The sequence below is a fragment of the Rhipicephalus sanguineus genome, chromosome 3 (assembly GCF_013339695.2).
Source record: "Rhipicephalus sanguineus isolate Rsan-2018 chromosome 3, BIME_Rsan_1.4, whole genome shotgun sequence".
NCBI classification, from domain to species: Eukaryota; Metazoa; Arthropoda; class Arachnida; order Ixodida; family Ixodidae; genus Rhipicephalus; species Rhipicephalus sanguineus.
In genome coordinates, this window is record NC_051178.1 from 131,356,675 (window position 1) to 131,376,978 (window position 20,304).

The window sequence follows — 20,304 nt, forward strand, 5'->3', positions numbered from 1 at the left end:
CTTCAGTACCCACTGCCTTTGCCTATATTCATCATCGCATAAACGAAACTTTACTACATGAACGTAAAACGCACACAACAAAAAAATCATTTTCTCGTCAAAATTTTTACTGCCGAATAGGGCAATGAACAATCGCTTTACGAAAAGTCTTGCTTCTGTAGTGGCAGCAGTTCCGACAAGAAGGCAACCGCATCGTGATAAACAAACTATGACACAGAGGTTGACATTCAGCTACGTTCATGCAGAAAAGTAACACAATAATAATATCTGGGGTTTAACGTCCCAAAACCAAAACTAACACACTACGTGCAAGTCACACATGCATGTCAAAATATGTTATTGCGTTAGCTAACATCTTGCGGTTACGCCTTCCAACATAGGGAAGTTCTTCGATGTCACGTTTCAAATACAACTAATGTTACCAGCTTCAAGGCCAGTGGGCGACCATGTAGTAGTTGAGCTGCTTTGAGCGGAACACCCAGGCTATGGACTCAGCACTTACATTCATTCATGTTGCCCGTATAATCGTCATCATCTGATGTATGTATGTATGTATGTATGTATGTATGTATGTATGTATGTATGTATGTATGTATGTATGTATGTATGTATGTATGTATGTATGTATGTATGTATGTATGTATGTATGTATGTATGTATGTATGCATGTATGTATGTACTTAGCGTGCAAATATTTCGCAACGTGTATTCTTTATTTTTGGACGAGCTAACAGAAGCAAGATCGATCTGATTTCTAATGGCGCCTCCAAGGCGAGCGCTATATTTACATATATGCAATAAAAAAAACTGTCAGCCGACTCTAACAACATTCAATGCTTTATTTCATAATAAAAATTGAAAAAAGTACAAAGCACACTAAAACACATTTGCGCTGGCTCACATAATTTACGTCAGCACTCTGGATAATAGACAAGTGCATCGAGAGAGAATATGCATCTCGCAAAATACCACACAGAACGCTGCGACTCATTCAAAGTGCTCTTCTTGCACACAGCGTAGAGGCGAAAAAATACTTAACGCACGTGAAAGACGGTGGCAGAATTTGCTTAAAGGCGGTGCGATTTGTTTGTTCGGAAATAGGTTAAACGCTGTTGCATTCGGCTGGCATTCACATTGAACAAGGCGCGAAATGGTTACGTAAGTACGTTACACGTCCGCAACATCACCTCGATTGTAAGAGCTTGATGTAAAAGGCACGTACCGAAAGGCACACGCAAATCATTCGAGCAGAATGTATTAAGCACATCAAGATACACTGCGCAAAAGAGTTGAGCGTGAAAGGCTTTTGTGGTATACCCAATGTAATTATAAATCAAAGTCGTAAGTTTGCTAAAACGACGCCAAGCTTGCAATGCTTCAGTCACGTCTGCCAAGAAACATTGTTTTCCATTGCCGGTAACAAGAAGCGTCGATCTCAGTGCTGCACGTGGAAGTGTGCCTAACTACTCGCCTTGGGTCGTGACCTCGAAGATCAGATCACACGTGGACTACCAGTTGCTTTGGGGTTATCAAGCGCGGCAACTCATTGAAGCTTGGTCCCAAAGATCGGGCTGCTTCAATCAGACACCGCGCTTGATATCTCGAAAGCAACTGGTATGGTCCCCACCGCACAGACTCAAACGCAAGAAATCCGCGACTCTGTTTAGTTTGTTCTGCCCTCAATCCTTGCTTTGCTGTTTTCTGTTGGTGTGTTGATTGCTCAAGTAACACAAGCTGGCCCAGCCAGTAGTAATGTTCACTTTAAAATATTGGGCTACTTCTAACAAGTGCTCACGTTTCAAGAACCTCAAGGGCCTAGCGGACGGGCCGGCCTTTGACGAGGTAGTGGCGTTTGCGGACGTTTCTCATTTTCAACCACACTGACTCGGTGCGAAAGGCAATGGCCACTTTCGAAGGCAAAAGTCGCCGTTCGGAAGTGACTTCAAGAAAAACAAAATAAAAGATAAAAGAAATGTGCGGAGTGCAGGGAGTGAGCGTTGCAAGCCTTTCGGCACCGAGAAGGCACACGCAGCCAGCTCCCGTCTCGCTGTCCACCAGAGCACGGTACAGAAAGGCGTCGCTTGGGCGAAGCTGCGGGTGCAGGCTTTCTTCGGCACCCCGAAACTCACAGCCTGGTAACTTGACGCTTAAGCTCCTCGTACGTGGGAATGTTCTGGAAAAAGAACACGACGACGTCGCCCAGACGAATAACTGTTAGCAATCCGAACAGAAATCGAGAGAGAAATCGTCGAGTGCGAATGAACCCTTCGACATGCAGTGCTGCGCAAGTGAGTCATCTCTTTCCGTGTCCAATACGCAGCCAAATGAATTTGGTTGTGTCTCATTCATTTGACTGTGTCAAACAAAGCAACGAGCCCCTCCAACAATTTCCCTTCTGTCGTTATTTCAAGTACGTAACAAAACTTCAGCTCGCCCTGTTTTCAATAAAGTGAATTTTCACTGTTACGCCTCGGTTCAAGGATTAGAAGTTACAAGAGCTATGGTGATAGACAGTTGTAACATTTCTGCATAACGCTTTAATACGTTACGACGAGCTGTATGCTCGGACAACAAGACCTAAACTTAATTTATAAGATCGCGAACGCATCCGTTTTTGATACAGCTACTCATGAGGAGTATCGTCCTTTTAATCAACAATTTCAATTGTTTCAATAATAAAGATTTGTTCAGAACTGCTTAGACGTACAAAGCTACAAAATGTGTCCGCTTCCTCCCTTGTTTTTGTTTCGTAGAATTCTGGGAAAAGCTAGCATTTATGTTTAATTTTACAGCATGCGTAGTTCTATGTTCGCGTGTCAACTTTAGCAGCTATTTAAAGTTAAAATAAAAAGATTATATCATAGTTTTCGTTTAGAAGCGACAATATAACTCTCCACAGTGACATAGATGTAGTCATAATGTTCAAGTCGTGACGCCAACAATAGACTTTGGAACTCATTTATCATTGTAAAAACTTTTCAGTTAATAGGTTAACGAGAACGCAATTGCATTATCGTAGCATTTAGACATGACTCACTCGCTATAATTCCTAGTGAACGGCAAGCTATGTTGTTTCATTGTGCGAGGTGAAAATAACAATACGTGCATACAGCAAGCGTACTAAGCTTGTGCAGTTTTCCAAGCGAACGTGTTCCGCAAGGTGTTCTATTTCTAAAAGATTTATAGTCTACGAAAATTCGCGGTGGCTGCACAATACAACGGACAAGAGAGAAACACACTAAAAGATGATTTTATATTTCGTTTCTTCACCTCTGAAACCTCAAATTCGTATGGTCAAACTTGAGCTCTAAGAAGCGAAGGAACGAATGATAAGACGTTCTTGAATGTCCCTTTGTCTTGTCCAGTAAACGTGCTTCACGCTAATTAATGCGGGTTTCTCGATAGACGTGGGCTGGTTAAAGTTAGGTAGTACATTAAGGCGCCGTCGACGACGCATACACCTAAAAACTGAATGAGAGAGATGTTCTGCCGGCATTCGTTACAATAACACTACTCTAATGCCGTCTACAACATCAATCCATGATTTAAACCTACTTTAGATTTAGGCTTAGGTCATAGTAGTCTTGATGAATCGCAAGTCGATAAACATGCAGTGCCCCCATTGTGTCAACGCAGGTTAAAACCACAGTATAAAAACTACCAAGGCAGGACTGTTTTACCTGCACCTAAGTTTTACCACGAACCGTCGGGATACCTCGTAAATTTAAAAAGAAATGAGGGTGGGGAGGGCATTTAATAAAGACATTAACAAAACATCAAGACCATGCCGTGGCATTCAGTGTAAGCAGCTGCAATTGAAATGGGACAAGGATGCATGCGCTGGGTAACTCGGGGTGTTGGCTGCACGTTCGGTTAATGTCCATGCATTTCTTAAAGAGGCGGTCTAAACTAAACTGCATTGTCGCATCAAAAGAATCACGTGATCACCCCATACGAGAGCTTCGCTTCATGCACATGCAGTATGCCCAACTGCCGTGATGAGAAATGAACACATGTGCGTGAACCCCAGATTTAAATCGCCATATACTTCTTCCGTTTTCACCTCCACGCGTCCCGTGTGCTGCTCCTGAGGAGAAATCGCAAGATTGAGCTGATGTAGCGAAATGTTCTTTTTAAAAATTAAACTAACAGCTATTGTTCGGCCCCACTGCGTCAATGTAAGTAATGGGTCGCCTATAACAACGTCAGGATACTAATTTTGTGTCTTTACCTACACCGAGGCATCAACGTATATAGAAGCGAAGCGGAATACTACTAATCATATCATGTCTTTCATAACACGAAAGTAATATCTAAAGTCAGGCAGCCACACCTCCACAACGGCTTCCAAACGCACGCGAAGATCGAAAAATGCGAGGCAAAAAATTACGCAGTTCGCGAAATTGCAAGCGAAATTGTACTTATCATCAGTACGCGTGCGCGTGAGAAAATGAGCGCTCAAATAACAACTCTGATATTACTTTTTGTGGTATTGGCTTGTATGTATGGTATCCTACAGGTGCTGAGCTCTAAGACACAATTATCTAGATGCACCCCTTTTAATGGAGGTGATCAAAGATTCGAAATGAGGATACCACGTGCCGGTTCATGCGAAAGACGAAAAAAACAGATCAACTGTTGCAACCTCATACAATGTTTACCACACGACGTTCAGAAGTGGTTTTCAGCACTCATTTTCTCGGTATAAGCAGCGTGGAGAGTTAGTAGCGAAGCCAGGGCGAACCGGACAGTGCCGGCGTGGTTAGAACCCAACGTACGTACGGGCCATGCCAACAACGATATTTGGGATTGGCGCAGCGACCAGCGGCCGTGTTTATCGGCTCTTCTGCACGGCCGCCAGCGGGGACAGGCCGAGCGAGCAAGAAGAGAAACGCATAAAAAATTCTGTCAACAAGATTCGCAAGAGATGTTTACGTGAATGCGACATCTGCGCATCGTGTTCGACGCAAGAGTGGCTAATACTGTCAGTCAGTATAAGTGAATGGTAACTCGACTTTAAGAAACGACTTTTATAGCTTGCTGAACATCGGTTTATATTTTAGGACGTGAAATGCGAGACGGTTTATCTGAGCTCACATAAGCTTGCAGCCGAAGCCCATGCATGGGTTCGGCGGAAACACGCAATGCATACTCGTGTTTCACTTATGTGACGCTAAGCCCCTCTACTCTCAGTCGAGACGATGCGCTTCTACCGCATTCACGTATACACGGAACAATACATATGCATTTGTAACGCGTAGTTTGTGGCTCGCCACTGATCGCAACTCGACATACACACTAATGAACAGTTAAGAAAATCGTACTTTGCTTTTACTAATGCGTTGAACATTACTACTGGTACCTTACTACTGACAGCTACTGCAGCACATTCGCAATTATATTTCAACGATTTTTTTCAGCGTAACAGTGCAAGTGCCAGTAAAGACTACATGTTAGAGTCTACATCATTCCAGTCGTGTTAGACGTTATCTCATGCATATTCATACAGCTGTAGTTATGACATGCTACAAGATGCAAATGGTTAATGCCCACCAAATAGTCGTCCAACTATAATTGAATAAAGCAACACGCAGCCAGCCTTGTGATAAGGCGAGTGCACCAAATAATATACTTCAACGTACAAATAAGACGGGTTTGTCTACGTCATTAAAAAGAAGTTCCACATATAACGAGGCTGGTCATTTATATATCTATTTCACTACTTCTATCATAGGCCCACTGAACATACTGCGTGTTAAAAGTGTCACGACTAGCACTTTCAAAAAAGCAGATTTACTATTAAAGAATCTTCTATTCGTTTCCATCTGTGCGCGCATCTACATGCTAAACAGCCATATTTTACCGTAGAGATTAGCAAGGATAAAGCAAGAATCGACTTCAAAATTCCTCGAACAGTCGCAAAATAACGCGTAGAAAGCTATTTGCCACGTTAAACTTCAAAACGAAAGGGCACTTATCGTCCCATTAACGAATTGCCGAATGCATTATGTAATTCTCGTAGAGAACAATTCTGTCGGGTTTTACATTCATGCACCCGTAAACGAAAGAAGAGAAGGAATAACAATGAGAGTTTATAAATATCGTCAAGCAAAGTATATGTTGAGTAGCAGCTTGCGTACCTCCCAAAGGTTGGGGTCCCAGTGATCGAAGAGTGCCGTAAATGCATCCGGCTCCTGAGCCTGGTTCACAGTGATGATGGCAGTGCTGTTCAGATCCCGCTCTGTTGGGTCTGTCTTCACGTACTCCTGCGAATCGATTCACAGCTTACGTCAGTACACTGCTTGGAAATTACGACATTGGCGCATGGGGCTATTTCTGCCTTCGGCCGTTGGATCACCTACGGAATGCGTCCAGCTTGAGGTGTGAGGAATGAACACATTGATATCCAATTTATTCGGGATTAGTGTCTCATTTATATTTATTCAGGTCACTGGCAGCTCTGAGATTCACAGCACGCGATGGCAGCACACCCGACATTTACTCCTTAGGTTAATTAACCCTCGATGTATTACGTTTTTCGTTTATCTTTTTGTCGCTGCGCGCATAATAAAAAGCACACCACTTAGCAGCTGCCTTAGCAACTGGCTTAAACTAAGCAGCTGCTAAGTGGTGTAAAAACACCACTTAGCAGCTCCTTAAAACTAAGCGTAGGTGAACCATCTTTGCTACACTGAAAGGGGGCGGGTTGGGGGGTGGGAGAGGGAGGGAGAGATATAAAGTACACATAGTGATCTACTACGACCCATTAAGAAAATGTCCAACTGAAACCAGCGGAGCACCAATAGTTTCCATTGGAAATGAGCAAAAAAAAAAAAATCTAGCGACATACCATGGCCACCTCGAGCGACTTGGTCCTTTCCTCCTCTGTTGAGCCCTTGCCGATCCAGACGTAGATCTCGTCCCCGCTGTCCAGCATCATGACGTCATTCACGTCCAGATCCTGCGTAGTACCGCAACAAGTGAGTTCACGAAGTGAGCTCTAGCCCGCGCTGCGTTTTAGAATGAATTCTCCCGATTTCAGTGCAATATATTTATCTCTTCGATTAGCTCGCCATTCTACAGCTATGTGTCGGTGAAGCCCCCGTACACCGTTTGCTCGGAACTCCCTGCGATCTAAACAGGAAAGCGGATAAGAAAGTGTGCTGACGTCCCTACCTCATAGTCGACACTGTAATTGGTCACAGAAGTTCGAGGCATAACACGCTAAGGCGGAAAGACACGCTTTTCTTCGCTTTATAGTAGTGTTCAAATATAAATATTTCCGAGTCGAATTGTACGCGAACAATCAACGAAAACTGGATGCTAATAACGAACGCCAACTATATTTTCCTCACTTTACAGAAAAAAATATAATCATAAACTTTTTTTATATATATTTAATGCATGGGACGGACGACGACGAAGTGTTTCTTTCACAGAACGCTTGTACCCTTGTCCCAGTTTTTTCAATTGTTTCCCTGCAAATCCTGGGAGCTGCCGCTCCATCCTTGCGGCATTGCTTCAAGACACACCTGAGGATCTGCCTGGCGCGCAACCGTCCCGTCGGGCCACGTCCAGGAAACGTGGAAACGCGTCAAGCAACTCGGACAGCGAGGCAACCGATTTGTACTCGGAGGGCTTCGAATCATCGGACGATGACTTCAAGGTCGTCATGAGTCGAACGGCAAAAAGAAGACTCCTGCGGACGACATCGTCGGCAAGTGCTTCTACCGTGAAGACTGCAGCACAACGTTGGCCGCACACCATGCTATTCATGCCCGAAGACCCTACGTCCAACTTACGACTCCTCAATAGGCAAGTTCTCTCTGTGCTTCTCGAGGAAACCGCGCCGAATCAGATCAAAGACGTGAGGATAAATGCACGGAAGAATGTCCTTGCCGTAGACGTTCTGCACCGTAGTGCGCTGCAAAGCCTGCGGAACATAACGGTAATCGACAAAGTGAAAGTTCGATCAATGATCTCTACAGATTGTAACGACACTGTTGGCGTCATTTATGACGTCGATCTTTCCATTCCACCTGATGACCTGCCAATATTAATAAGAACGACTACAGAAGGCACTCTCATCACGCACATCACAAGACTTGGCAACTCACGTTGCTTGAGGCTTGTGTTTGAGGGAGACAGCCTTCCCTCACACGTCAAAGTAGGCCACGTTCGCCACTCAGTCCGTCCATACGTGCCGAAGCCACTGCAATGCTACAAATGCTTCAAGATAGGACACGTCAGAGGTGTCTGTGGGAACAATGTTGTGTGCCCGCGGTGCGCTGAATCTCATTCAAAAGACGCCTGCGGTGCAACTGTGTTAAGGTGTCCCAACTGCCATGGCGCTCATGAAGCCTCATCCAAAGATTGCCCGTGCTTGAGGAACAAGCACGCGGTACTCAAGCGTATGGTGCGGGACAATTCAACGCACAGAGAGGCGGCCGCTACACTTCGGCGACGACGGCGTCGACACCGAAGAACATCACGAAAAGACTGCTCTGCCGATAGCGAGATGTCATCCTCCATCAAAGCGGCTGCCTTACGAACACCGAACTCCTCGAAGACGGACACTGCGAAATCAAAGGCAGAGACAGCAGTCGCACCTTCCGAAGAGTGGCCCTCGCTTCCACAAGCTGAACCTGCTACGGCGTCACATCGAATCCCACCGCCCTCAACGACCCAACGAACCACTGATGCGACGACTAAAGATCGACAGGTCGTAAACTTGCTGCAGTCGCTGATTAGCGCCATGCGCGTTCTACTGAGCAACATGAAGAACCCGTCTGCGCAGAGCGCACTGCAGGTGCTGGACACCCTGAGTCCGGTGCTTACAGCTTTAGGGTAAAACCACGGCCCTCGAGGTACCATCGTTTCGAGAGGAAGTCAAGAATGCATCTGTCTTTCAGTGGAACGCCAGAGGTCTTAAGTCGCGCATGTCCGACTTTAGACAGTTTGTATTTACGAACCGATTCCCCATCATTGTGATATGCGAGCCCAATCTGTCTGCTTCCGTCAGATTGTCAGGCTACGAGTGCTTTATGTCCTCCACCCACGGAGAGTGCAGCAAGGTTGTTGTGTTCATGCGCCGTGACCTGACTTATATTCATCACCCTGTCCCACCTGACGAAGAGAATCAATATGTTTGCCTTACTGTGAAGAAGAATAAGGTCACTTTCACAATTCTCGGAGCTTACGTATCCCCATCAAGCCGCCTAGATTGCGAGCGCTTACGCGATATTTTGACATCGACTCCACATCCGTGGGTGATCACTGGTGATTTTAATGCCCACCATATTCTATGGGGAAGCTCAAAGGTCAACTCTAGAGGAAGAAAGTTGGTGTCATTTGCCTCGGAACACGAACTCAGTGTTTCTAATGATGGAAGCCCTACATATCTACGTGGATCAGTCTACAGCAGCTGCCTGGACCTCACTCTTGTTTCACGCTCGTTCACGAGAAAAGTGCACTGGTTTTCAGATTTGGAAACGCGGGGTAGTGACCACATTCCAACTTATCTGAGGATAGAAGGTTTGACCAGCTCCAAGTCCTCCAGAGCCCTCCAATGCACCGATTGGCCGAAATTCAAGACGATAATGGAAGACTATTGTAGCGACGGCTCATCCTATAACCTAGAGGCCGCGATAAAGGATGCCCTGCAGAACACCACGCATTCGCTTTTGACGAGTTACACGAGTTACACACGCACCGATGCGCCGTCGCGCGGAACGAAGATATAGACGCACAAAGTGCAAGGATGATTTGAGACTGGCTCGACGCACTCAGAAGAAAATACAGCGTCACATGGATAAACTGGCTTCGCGACGATGGGCATCCTTCTGCGAGTCGTTGGATCCGCGAAAGCCTTTATCGCTTATATGGAGAACTGTCCGTGGTCTTCGCACAACCTTTGGCCAGCGACACCCGTTTAAATCTCTGGCACTTCACTTGCAGTGTAACGAGATTGACGTCGCAGAATCCTTCTGTAGAAGGATTGCCGGCGACTCAAATTTCACAGATACAAGGACGGTGGAGCTCGACCACCCATTTCTCTCACGTGATCACCGCATGGAGTGCCCGTTTTCTATGGATGAGCTAGAAGCTGCACTGGCATTGTGCAGACGTTCTTCGGCGCCAGGACCTGACGGCATTACATATCGTGCTCTTTGTAACCTTGGAGACGAAGCTCGGAAGGCACTCCTGCACCTATACAACGACTCCTGGCAGACTGGTACAGTTCCCCAAGCATGGAAGTCAAGTCGCCTCATTCCGCTTCTCAAAGCTGGCAAGTCGCCGCTGGACATTTCCTCATACCGTCCTATCGCGCTTGCCAGTTGCGTGGGAAAAACAATGGAAAGGATGATTCTAACACGACTGGAATGGTACTTGGAGCACTATGAAATCTATCCAGATGCCATGGCCGGATTCAGGCGCGGCCGATCGGCAACAGACAACGTTGTTGATCTGGTGACATATGTCGAACACCATAAGGCCTGTAAGAGACTGTGTGCTGCTCTGTTTCTAGACGTCAAGGGGGCTTATGATAATGTCTCCCATGAAGCCATCCTGAGTGCATTAGAAACAGTAGGTCTTGGTGGAAAGGTATATATGTGGGTGTGCAGCTACTTGCAGAGAAGGTCGTTCTACGTGACCACGGAGAATGGCCCGACAACTGAGTATTACAGTAGCCGAGGAGTCCCTCAAGGAGGAGTTCTAAGCCCTACGCTTTTCAATCTAACCCTCATTGGACTGGTCGAAAGCCTACCAAGCACCGTAAAGCTTTCTATCTACGCTGACGACATCTGCATTTGGACTTCAGGTGTGACACGGCTTCAGCTTCGCGCACGCCTTCAGAAGGCAGCCACAATGACGTCCTGCTACCTTCGTAAACAAGGCCTGGAAGTGTCTTGCGGGAAATGTGCAGTGGTAGCAGTCACGAGGAAGCCAATGTCTGCCTTGTCGTGCCGGTGTATTTGGATCCGTCCCTTCTCGACAACCATGCTGTTGCTACGAGAGGGCAGCGTCGTACCCGGACTCCGTTTGGTAGCGTAGTCGAGTCTCCGGGTTGAGGAACTGATGCTAGCAAGATGGGAAAACAATACCAAGTTTACTGGCACTTTTTGTACACTCAATTTACATAGTGACAAGGTCAGAGTTCAGTGACGAGCGAATTGGATGAGCCTGTTACCGAGGGCTCAGAGCCCCATTTCTCACTCAGCACCGTCGTTTTAACCCCTCAGTTTGGCTCCTCCTTCTTGATGACCACCAATCACACACGCGACACCTCCCACCATGGCACAGTCCATTCCACTGTCGCGGAGGGGTCATGGCACACTTGAAGCGGCAAGAGTCCGGCGGTTGACGGCACGCAGGTGGGGGAAGCAGGACAACAGGTTCCTCGTGCTTGCCCCTGCAGTTCTTTCCCCGAAGGCAAGAACGTGCCGCTTGCTGAGACTCCCGTCCAAACATACCCGTCAGGTGGCTTCGGCAGCGTACCAAGCCAAGCCCAGGTGGCCCATTGTCTCCGGCCTGGCCGTCCCAGACTTTGAGGCCGAGATTCTGCCCATTGTTGGTCACTCGCCGTCCCAGGAATTTCGTTTCCAGGAAGGATGCAGGTGTTCTAGCAGTGTGAGAACGCCTCGTCCGCCGATTCTCATGGTCAGCGCTTCGCCACCGACTGCCAGTCATAACAGCCTATGGTATATCAATTAACGGAGACCTTATATCATACAGCAGAAGCCACAGGTTCTTGGGAGTCATAATTGACAGAAACCTGTCTTGGACTCCACACGTGAACTACTTGAAGAAGCGGCTGACTGCTATATGTCACATGTTCAGATTCCTTGCAGGAAAAAAATGGGGAGTGCCGATACCATCTATGCTACAACTGTACAGGGTTCTGTTTATTGGATTCCTACGGTACAGTTTGCCTGCAATATCGAACACCGGCAAGACTAACCTGCGCGCGATTCAGAGCATTCAAGCCCAAGCTCTTAAGATATGCCTTGGGTTACCCCGCAGCGCGTCAACGGCTGAAACCATTGCCATCGCGCAAGACTACTCAATCACGACACACATTATCACCGATACAATGCGTACGTACCTCAGGCATTATGCCAGGACCCCTTCCCACCATCTGGCGAGCCTCGCTGCTGAAAGGCCCCGCACGACATATAGTGCCACTGTCGGCAAACATCGCTCGTCATTTACTGCGGGGTACGCACCTGCGTCAAAGCCAGTGTTCCCTCCGTGGTGCTTGAGCCGCCCACGAGTTCACCTAACGGTTCCGGGAGTGCGGAAGAAGTCAGACCTACCGACACATGCACTGAAACAATTGAGCCTACTCCTACTCTACGAAAACTACGGTAACCCCGTCCACATCTATACGGATGGCTCGACTACGTCGCCCAGTTCTGGTGGTGCGGTGGTTATACCATCACAAGGGATAACTCTGCGTCTTAAAACTTCACATGCGACGACGTCTACGGCGGCAGAACTCGCGGCTCTGCGCAGCGCACTAGAATTTATTGATACTGAAAGACCAAGTAAATGGGCTGTATTTTCTGATTCAAAACCGGCGTTACAGTGCCTGCGCTCAGTTCTCCGACGAGGATGCCACGAACAGTTGACGTATGAAACCGTAAAACTTCACCACCACGTAATTCAAAAAGGCCACGATATTGACTTGCAGTGGTTACCTGGCCACTGTGGAATCAGTGGAAATGATTCCGCCGATCACGCTGCTCGCGCATCACATCAGGAAGCAAACACTGTCCCAATTCCGCTTTCAAGGACAGACGCTGCAAGGCAGATTCGACAACTGGCCCGCAGTCTCACACTTACGGAGTGGAACGCACCAAGCATCAGACATACCAGACTACATCAACTGAACCCTTCACTGCAACTCCAACCTCCATCCGGCATTCATCGACGCGAAGCTTCGCTTCTCTATCGCCTTTGGTTGGGAGTTGTTTTTACGAAGGCATATACAACGTTAATCGGAATGACGGACAGCGCGGCGTGTGATGTTTGCGGCACCGAAGAAGACATCGAACACCTGCTGTGCCACTGCCCTCGTTTTTCCTCGGAGAGACAAGTACTGTCCAACGCACTGCGGCGACTGGATGATCGGCCAATTTCCGTGCAGGTGCTACTACAGCACCGTCCACATCTCTCCACGGCCCACAAAGCAGTGAAAGCACTCTTGTGTTTTTTAAAGACGATAGTCTTTCTTGGGGAACTTAAACGCAGAAATTTTGGTCTGTCTTTCTGTCTGTCCTTCTGTCTGTCCTTCTGTCTGTCTTTCTGTTTGTCGGCACGTCCCTCGATTCAGCCACTCGGCCAAAGTTGAACCACTTGCCCAAGGGCCAGCCGTCTTGAACTGGTACAGCTGTTCATACTTGTGAACGTTGTCGATCAAAATAAATATCATGCATATCTGAGGTGCAACATCACTAGGTAAGTATTAGGTGGCGTGTTCCTTTAATAGAAAATGCATACATACGTAATTTTAAGGACCCTAGTTTCTTAAGCTGCGCTGAAAATGCATAAGAATGGAAGCCTGAGCGAGTTGGTATGCGTTCAGCTTTGTTGAAACAGCGCTCACTAGACGACGACGAAGTAAAAGAAGGCACAGGACAGGCGCTGCCTGTCCTGTGCCTTCTTTTACTTCGTCGTCGTCTAGTGAGCGCTGTTTCAACAAAGCTGAAAATGCGACTGCGCTGAAATTTGCCTTCCTCCGTGCCCTTCGCACGAGCTCATTGTTGTGTTTCGGTTTCGGTTCTGTATTGCACTGTACGAATGCCATGGGTTGGTGTTGAAAAACTTCAGTTTTGAGAAGGCCAAGAAGGTGAAAAAAATATTTAAAAAATGAAAAAGCAGCGTTGTGGGCTGCCGGTTCTGGGCGCCGCTCTGGCGTTCCTGTTTTACCCAGGCGACGTGTAAATAAAAGAGTGTGTGGAGAGTACTCGTTGAGTGCGGACGTTTCTCTGCTTCAGCGCTTCGCGCCAAACCGCGTTTTCGGGCTGGCTGGCGTCCCCGCCGGTCGCGTTGGTCACCGCCGGTCTTCGCCTGCTGCTGCGCCGGGACTACCAGCACGCAACACAGCACTCATGTTTCCCGACGTATTGCCAGATGGCGTCCATATCTCACACAGCGCCTCTTCTGTCCTTCTGTCTTCTGTCTGTTGAAACAGCGCTCACTGTCGTCTTTACACGACATTTGCAGCGAAGCACGCAGATACGCGGCCAATTTTTTTAGAACGACGGGCTTATGCGAACGCCTCTGACTTGTGGTGCAATCCCGCACGCTGTAGTGAATGCACTGCATTTCTTCTCTCTCCTTTTTTTTTCTCTTTCCTCCTCTCTATTTCTCGTCTTTCTATTCCCCTTCCCCGACCCCCTAGTGTAGGGTAGCCAACCGGAAGTGTTTCTGGTTAACCTCCCTGCCTTCTCCTTTTCCTGTTTCCTTCCTTTAATGCATGACTATATAACATTGCGCGCACCTAAATGTCCTTTAAGTTTTCTGGAACAACATGACAATTTGACAGTAATGTAACACGAAAACATCCCGTCATCAAACGCATTTAGAATTGTATAGAATTGCAGGGCACTGTGTTCATGAAGTAGCGTATTTGGGTGTCGTGTCCAAACCGAAACGAATATCTATTATGTTTAGATAATGAAAAGCATTAAAAGAGAAAAGACTACTCAAAATGTCTTCGAAATCTTGAAAGTTCGCACGCTTCTAATTTTTTTTTTTTTCACTTTTTCTCCATGAAAAGAGGGAATATTGACCTGATGGACCAGTGGTGAGTAGTGGCGTTCGCCCAATTTACGTGGCACTTACGTCTTTGATCACTTACAAACGAAATGCCCTAGTCATATACAGCTTGGCTGTAAAACACGTAGAGATTGCTTTCCAAGAGGGACACCATGCGTACCACTTTAACGTAATGAGAGTTAATGCAGTAGAGTGCGCGACGATCGAATGAAAGTTAGGTGCGTACCTCCTGGGTGAAGTTGCAGATCTCGATGACGCGCAGCCTTCCGGTGGCCGTGGAGCACTTGAAGAGGCGGGGTTCGAGCAGCGGGTTGTGCACCTCCTGGTGCCCCTTCTTGTAGTCGCCCTTGCCGCCGATCGACTTCCAGAACTCGTCCGGCTCCGAGCCTTCTTTCACTTCCACCGCCTGTCTGCGATCGAAATGCGCGTACGACACCTGTGCTCAGAGGTTCGAACTCTAGCCGAGACTCCCCCGTACAGCGCTGTTTCTGTTACACTGATGCAGAGTTTCCGTACAGAAGGAAACTAATAGGTGTTCGACCTCTGTAAGGTGTGTACTCATACAGTTTAGCAAGTCGCCAGATCTTGTTTGATCCAACAGTACGTAATTGCAAACCTTATTCTGATGCTTTCTTTATTTGGCAAGTTTCAATATCATTTTAAAACATCGAATACCAAAAACGAAATATATGTTCCGTACAACTACTGGAATTCATCGTTTCTTTACCTCTTCAAATCGACAAAGCTCCACTGAAATCTGTTCAGAGCTGATTTGATTGAAGGGTGTCGGCGTCTGGCATACTATTGAGTAGGTACGTACGTCAGCCTTCAACAGCTTAATGTTTTCCTAAAATTTCTAACGTGAACGTAACAAAAGACTAAACATTAGCAACAATATTTAGTCAGTGATGAACCTGAACGCAACATTGTGGTGTGCTATTCTCACGTTCGAATGTACTTAAAAAACAAGAAAACGTTTTAGATATGAATTACAGTCAAAGTGGTGTCTGAATTCCGAACTGTTGTACTGAATATGAAACTTTTCAATGAATATATGAGCCCATTTTTAGATGCGAAGCAGCTTTTGCGCTGGGCTTCGTCCGTAGTTCCATTGGCGACCGTCCGCTTTCTAAAACCTACCATTGCCATCTGTAACATACTGAGTGCGCGCTCGCGCTAAGGAGAAGTCTTCTTCCTCTTGTTCTTCGACCGCCTTGGTGGTGATACGTGCAGAACGCGCGCTCGCGCCAAATAGAAGTCTTCTTCGTCTTGTTCTCCGACCGCCTTGATGATGATACGTGCAGAGCACTTTAGAGTCCCGGGCTGCCGTATGCTGTCCTAGCTTGGCGTAACGCAGACAAAACCACGTGTGCTGGCACGCGCTAGTGCGTTCGGGCCTGTGTAAGGGGCTGGGTAAGACGCTGTGGCCTCTAAACGAGGTTCTGCAGACGCGAGATGAACCAACGCGTTGTATCCTAGTCAGAACGCGCTGGCACGCACTAGTGCGTTCGGGCCTGTGTAAGGGGCTGTGTAAGACGCTGTGGCCTCTCCCCCTTACACACTCTCAGCAATCACGTGATGGCGTCGGGGAACGAGATTCTGCAGACGCGCGATGAACCCGCGTGGAATGCTCCAACAAGAGTTCGGGGCGAGTAACAGCAACAGAGTGAATTCATGGTGTGCTCCACTTGCAATTAAGGACGAGTTAACATATCGGGGAAGGCGCCCGTAATGAACGGAACTATAAGTCGACCCATGCGATCCTTCGCATCCCCACATGGTTGCCTTTAGTGGGAGACGGTAAAATTTTTTTCATAGCTTACCGGTCAGGCGACACAAGCTTCGCCACATTGTGGCCCATGGCAATCTCCGATGGGTCGGCGAACTGCGATTAGGCAACAGAGACGGAGTCAAGAGCCAAGCAACGCGCACATCTTCGAATATTATTGGACAAATATATATGCGACAAACAGAGAACTTCAACTCAGTACCAAGGCTGCAAACGACATGCAGCACAACTTACCTCTCCCAGCCATAGGAAGGTAGTCTTCGGTGTCTCTAGCACAAAGACGTCCTCGGAATTCAATGAAGCCGCCACTTCATCTACCTGCGAGTACGTTACAGCAGGTGATACAGTTTGACATTATACTGGCGTACCATTCAAATCATGGCATAACACATAATGCATAGCCGCGTGTATACAAACTACAGCGCAAAATGGCGGCGCGAAAGTCACGCATGCTTTTGTGCAAAGGCACGTCCTAACATCCCCATCCGGAAGAGATGCACTGCTCAAGTGCGCTATCCTACACCGCATTGAAATGAGACTACGCAGATCGGTGTATTAGGATTGCAACAAATGCGCCAACGCACTGAATGTATACCTACTGCGAACACCACGAAGCATGGTACTTCTCTTCGTGCCTCAACCCTTTAAAACATCCACCGTTTCTTACACATAAAGCAATTGAACCACTCTACCACAGTAGCTACATTTAACACCATGACCACAACACGTGACCCACGAAAAGCACGTCAGGTCTACACAACAAGACTCGGTGTCACAACAGTTGTTCAAGCTGGACTTCGGCAACAACGACTCTAAGAGTCATTTGTAAATAAGGCGTTTCTCGCTCATTCTCTTTGACGGCATCTTAAGTACATTTGGAAACGATACAGACGTCATGCACGTAGAAGGATAGGGAGCAAGAAAGTTTACGTAATTTTCGCAGGCAACTGCTGTAGTGCGTTTGGTTGGTCAATTCGAAGTGGCAGAAAACCTTCCAGCTCTATCGCTCTAAGACGCCTCCGTAATCACTGCTATACGCAATATCACATAAAAGCAAAATGCGTTTGGTCTTTTGTAGAGCCAAGTGGGTGTAATGAATGCCGCATCGCCAGCCGCAGAACTTGCCTGGACTGCCCGGACGTCGACGTCTGACGTTCCCTTGACGTGGAACATGCGCGTTCCGTCAACGTCGTACGTGTCGTGGTCCCTGAGATTGCGGAATCCGCTGGCGTGTCCTCCACTGAAGATGATCATGCGCCCCTTGAACATGCGCAGGAAGTGCTCCGGCTCGTGTCCTTGAACCACGCGCACCTGCACAGTGGTTGGAGATCAACGCAGCAGTTAATGTAAATCAGTAAACACGTGTTCCAGGATGTGCAGCCTTCTTTAACTCTAAAATCTACCCAAGTGAAATAAAAGTTCCCCAAACTCCAGGGGCTAGTGCCATTTTAGACAATTAAACGGGACATTAGGGTCACGTAAAATTTTTCATTACGTAAAATTAAGCTCGATAACACTTTGTACACACCAGCTGGTATCTTTGCTCTATTGGTGTAAAGTCTAAAGAATTTTAACGTGATTTCTACAGACATACCTGAATGGCCTTTCCGCAGAGGTCGTTGTCCATCTTCACGGCCCAGATCGCAGAGGCGGCCTTTTCGTCTTGGCTGCTCTCGTTTCCCTGCGGTTGCAACATTCGAACACGTTACATAAGGGAATCCTGGTTTGAGCTATTTGGTACTGGTTCATAACTGAGGAAACTCCCCGTCTTCAGTTATGTCCCGTTCCTTGTGTTATGTGTCCTCGTTGAATTTGAGCCGAAAAAGTTTCCTCAGTTGTGTTATATAAAACACAATAAAAAAGTACGCAAACGGTCAGAGCGCATACCGGCATGCCGGATCAAGACATGATTTGTGGTCTCGCCATTGCGCCTGTAATGTCAAGCATGTCTTGTTAATCAGCGAGTATTAAACTAGCTTCACGTTGAGTGGCGTTGTGGTGTGGCGTTGAGTGCATGTGCCGAGAAACAAACGTATTTCAAACATCACACCCACTCCTTCTCGGAAACGGACAACGCGTTCTAGCAGCTGTGCCAGAAGGAAGGTCTAATTACGAAACCCGTAAAAAGGATAACGTTTATCGTTTCACGAATACATGTACTTAGCAGTCAGTTCGTTAAGAGCTCGGTGGGCTCGTTCCAGCGCAACCAGTTTGGTTTGCCAGTAATTTAAGAGTAACCTACGATTAAAGTAACAACTTTTAACAAAGTGAACGAGACAACTCTTTAGGCTTCCGGATACAGATATACCTCCCAGAAAACTTCAAGCCATCGGTGGTTTTCTAGACGTTAATTTACAACTACATTGATGTAATCGACGTAGACGATCACTATGCCCTATGACAAGGTCAGATCAGTTTACAAACAATAGAAGCACAAGAATATCTAGGAAAGAATACCAATGTCTTCTACAGTACGAGACGAAGAAACCCGGAAAAGAGATCGGAGTTCCCTTTCCTAGTGACAAAAACTCAAGGCAAGCTCTCCACAAGGGGTCTCGAACAACGAGTATGCTGCAGACCTCCACCACAGTCAGCTTATTGGACAGCGTGGTCATCTATGCATCAATAAACGATCACTGCAGCAGTCAAGCGTAAGCTGCCAGCGTAAGCTGCCACTACCTAATTCCCCTATTTTATTTGTCAATGTTCTCAATAACAAAAAAAAAGAAACGGAAGGAAGCAGGACGGACCAGAGAACATGCAGGGCTAACCGATATTCTAGTCCACATTAAGCGGAAATACAGAGCTGGGCCGGCCACATAATGCGTAGCGTGGTGAGTTATAGCGACCGAATGAATACCTAGGCATGGGGAATGCAGCAGCAGAGGATGGAAGCGAATTAGATGGAGTGACAAAATTAAGAAACTCGCAGACATAAAATGGAATCATCTCGCATAAGATAGGGTAACATACAGATCCTTAGGAGAGGTCCCCATCTGCAGTGAACATAGCATAGTCTGGTAATGGTGTTGGTGATCACATATTATATAGGCGACGCTTTACACTGCGAAATTTCACGAAGTCCCTGGCACCTGCTTAGATATATTACATGCGGTACCCAAAGCTGTGGCCACGAAAAAGAATATCAAGTTATAGTTACTTCATTGGCTGGGCAACGTGCGCAGCCGCTACAAACTGTACGCACCTGCCAGAAGTAGATGATGTAGCGCTCGCTGTAGCCCTTCTTGTAGGTGTACTTGATGACGTAGCTGTCCCCTCCGAAGAAGAAACCGTAGATGGCCGGGTCTATTGGAGCCAGCTCGAAGTTCTCCACGCGGAAGATCTGAAGCAAAAATAACGACGATTTGAATAGACAGCACAGTCCGAAAAAAAAAAACATTTACAAAGACATATGTGGCAATTGTGAGTGGTATCCGAGTGATTCGAAAAAGAGAATAATTTTAGGCATCCGCACTAGATTTCATTGTTTTTTATTCTGCTGTGAACTAGTGCCTAGAACGCGCGTTTCCACAAATAAATTGTCAAGGAATGCGTGCCCAATGGCTTGCACGTTTTCCTAATAATCTCTGCTTTAGCTCTCTGTTTATTTATTCTTTAAGTGTGTGAGCATTTATATGCAGTCTCATCAAGAAAGCTGTCCGACCGTCCCTCTGTGACGTAAGACGATCAGGGCCATAAGGAAATAAACGTACAAAAGAAAACAAGTTTTC

At 46.9% G+C, this 20,304-nt stretch overlaps 2 protein-coding genes across 3 annotated transcripts in view; one reads left to right on the forward strand and one right to left on the reverse strand.

The window, feature by feature from the left end:
• Positions 1–20,304, forward strand: part of LOC119387147 (arrestin domain-containing protein 4) — a 69,763-nt gene that overhangs the window by 46,903 nt on the left and 2,556 nt on the right. The gene's annotated exons all lie outside the window — the stretch shown is intronic.
• LOC119385851 (gelsolin, cytoplasmic) overlaps positions 871–20,304 on the reverse strand; it is a 65,120-nt gene continuing 45,686 nt past the window's right edge. The window contains exons 20-28 of the mRNA XM_049414134.1: positions 19,779–19,916; positions 18,168–18,254; positions 17,695–17,884; positions 16,808–16,887; positions 16,608–16,669; positions 15,011–15,194; positions 6,851–6,961; positions 6,141–6,266; positions 871–2,173 (exon numbers count right to left, since the gene is read on the reverse strand). Of these exons, the coding sequence (XP_049270091.1) occupies positions 2,126–2,173; positions 6,141–6,266; positions 6,851–6,961; positions 15,011–15,194; positions 16,608–16,669; positions 16,808–16,887; positions 17,695–17,884; positions 18,168–18,254; positions 19,779–19,916 (1,026 nt within the window). The 3' untranslated portion in view covers positions 871–2,125. The remainder of the gene's footprint in view (positions 2,174–6,140; positions 6,267–6,850; positions 6,962–15,010; positions 15,195–16,607; positions 16,670–16,807; positions 16,888–17,694; positions 17,885–18,167; positions 18,255–19,778; positions 19,917–20,304) is intronic.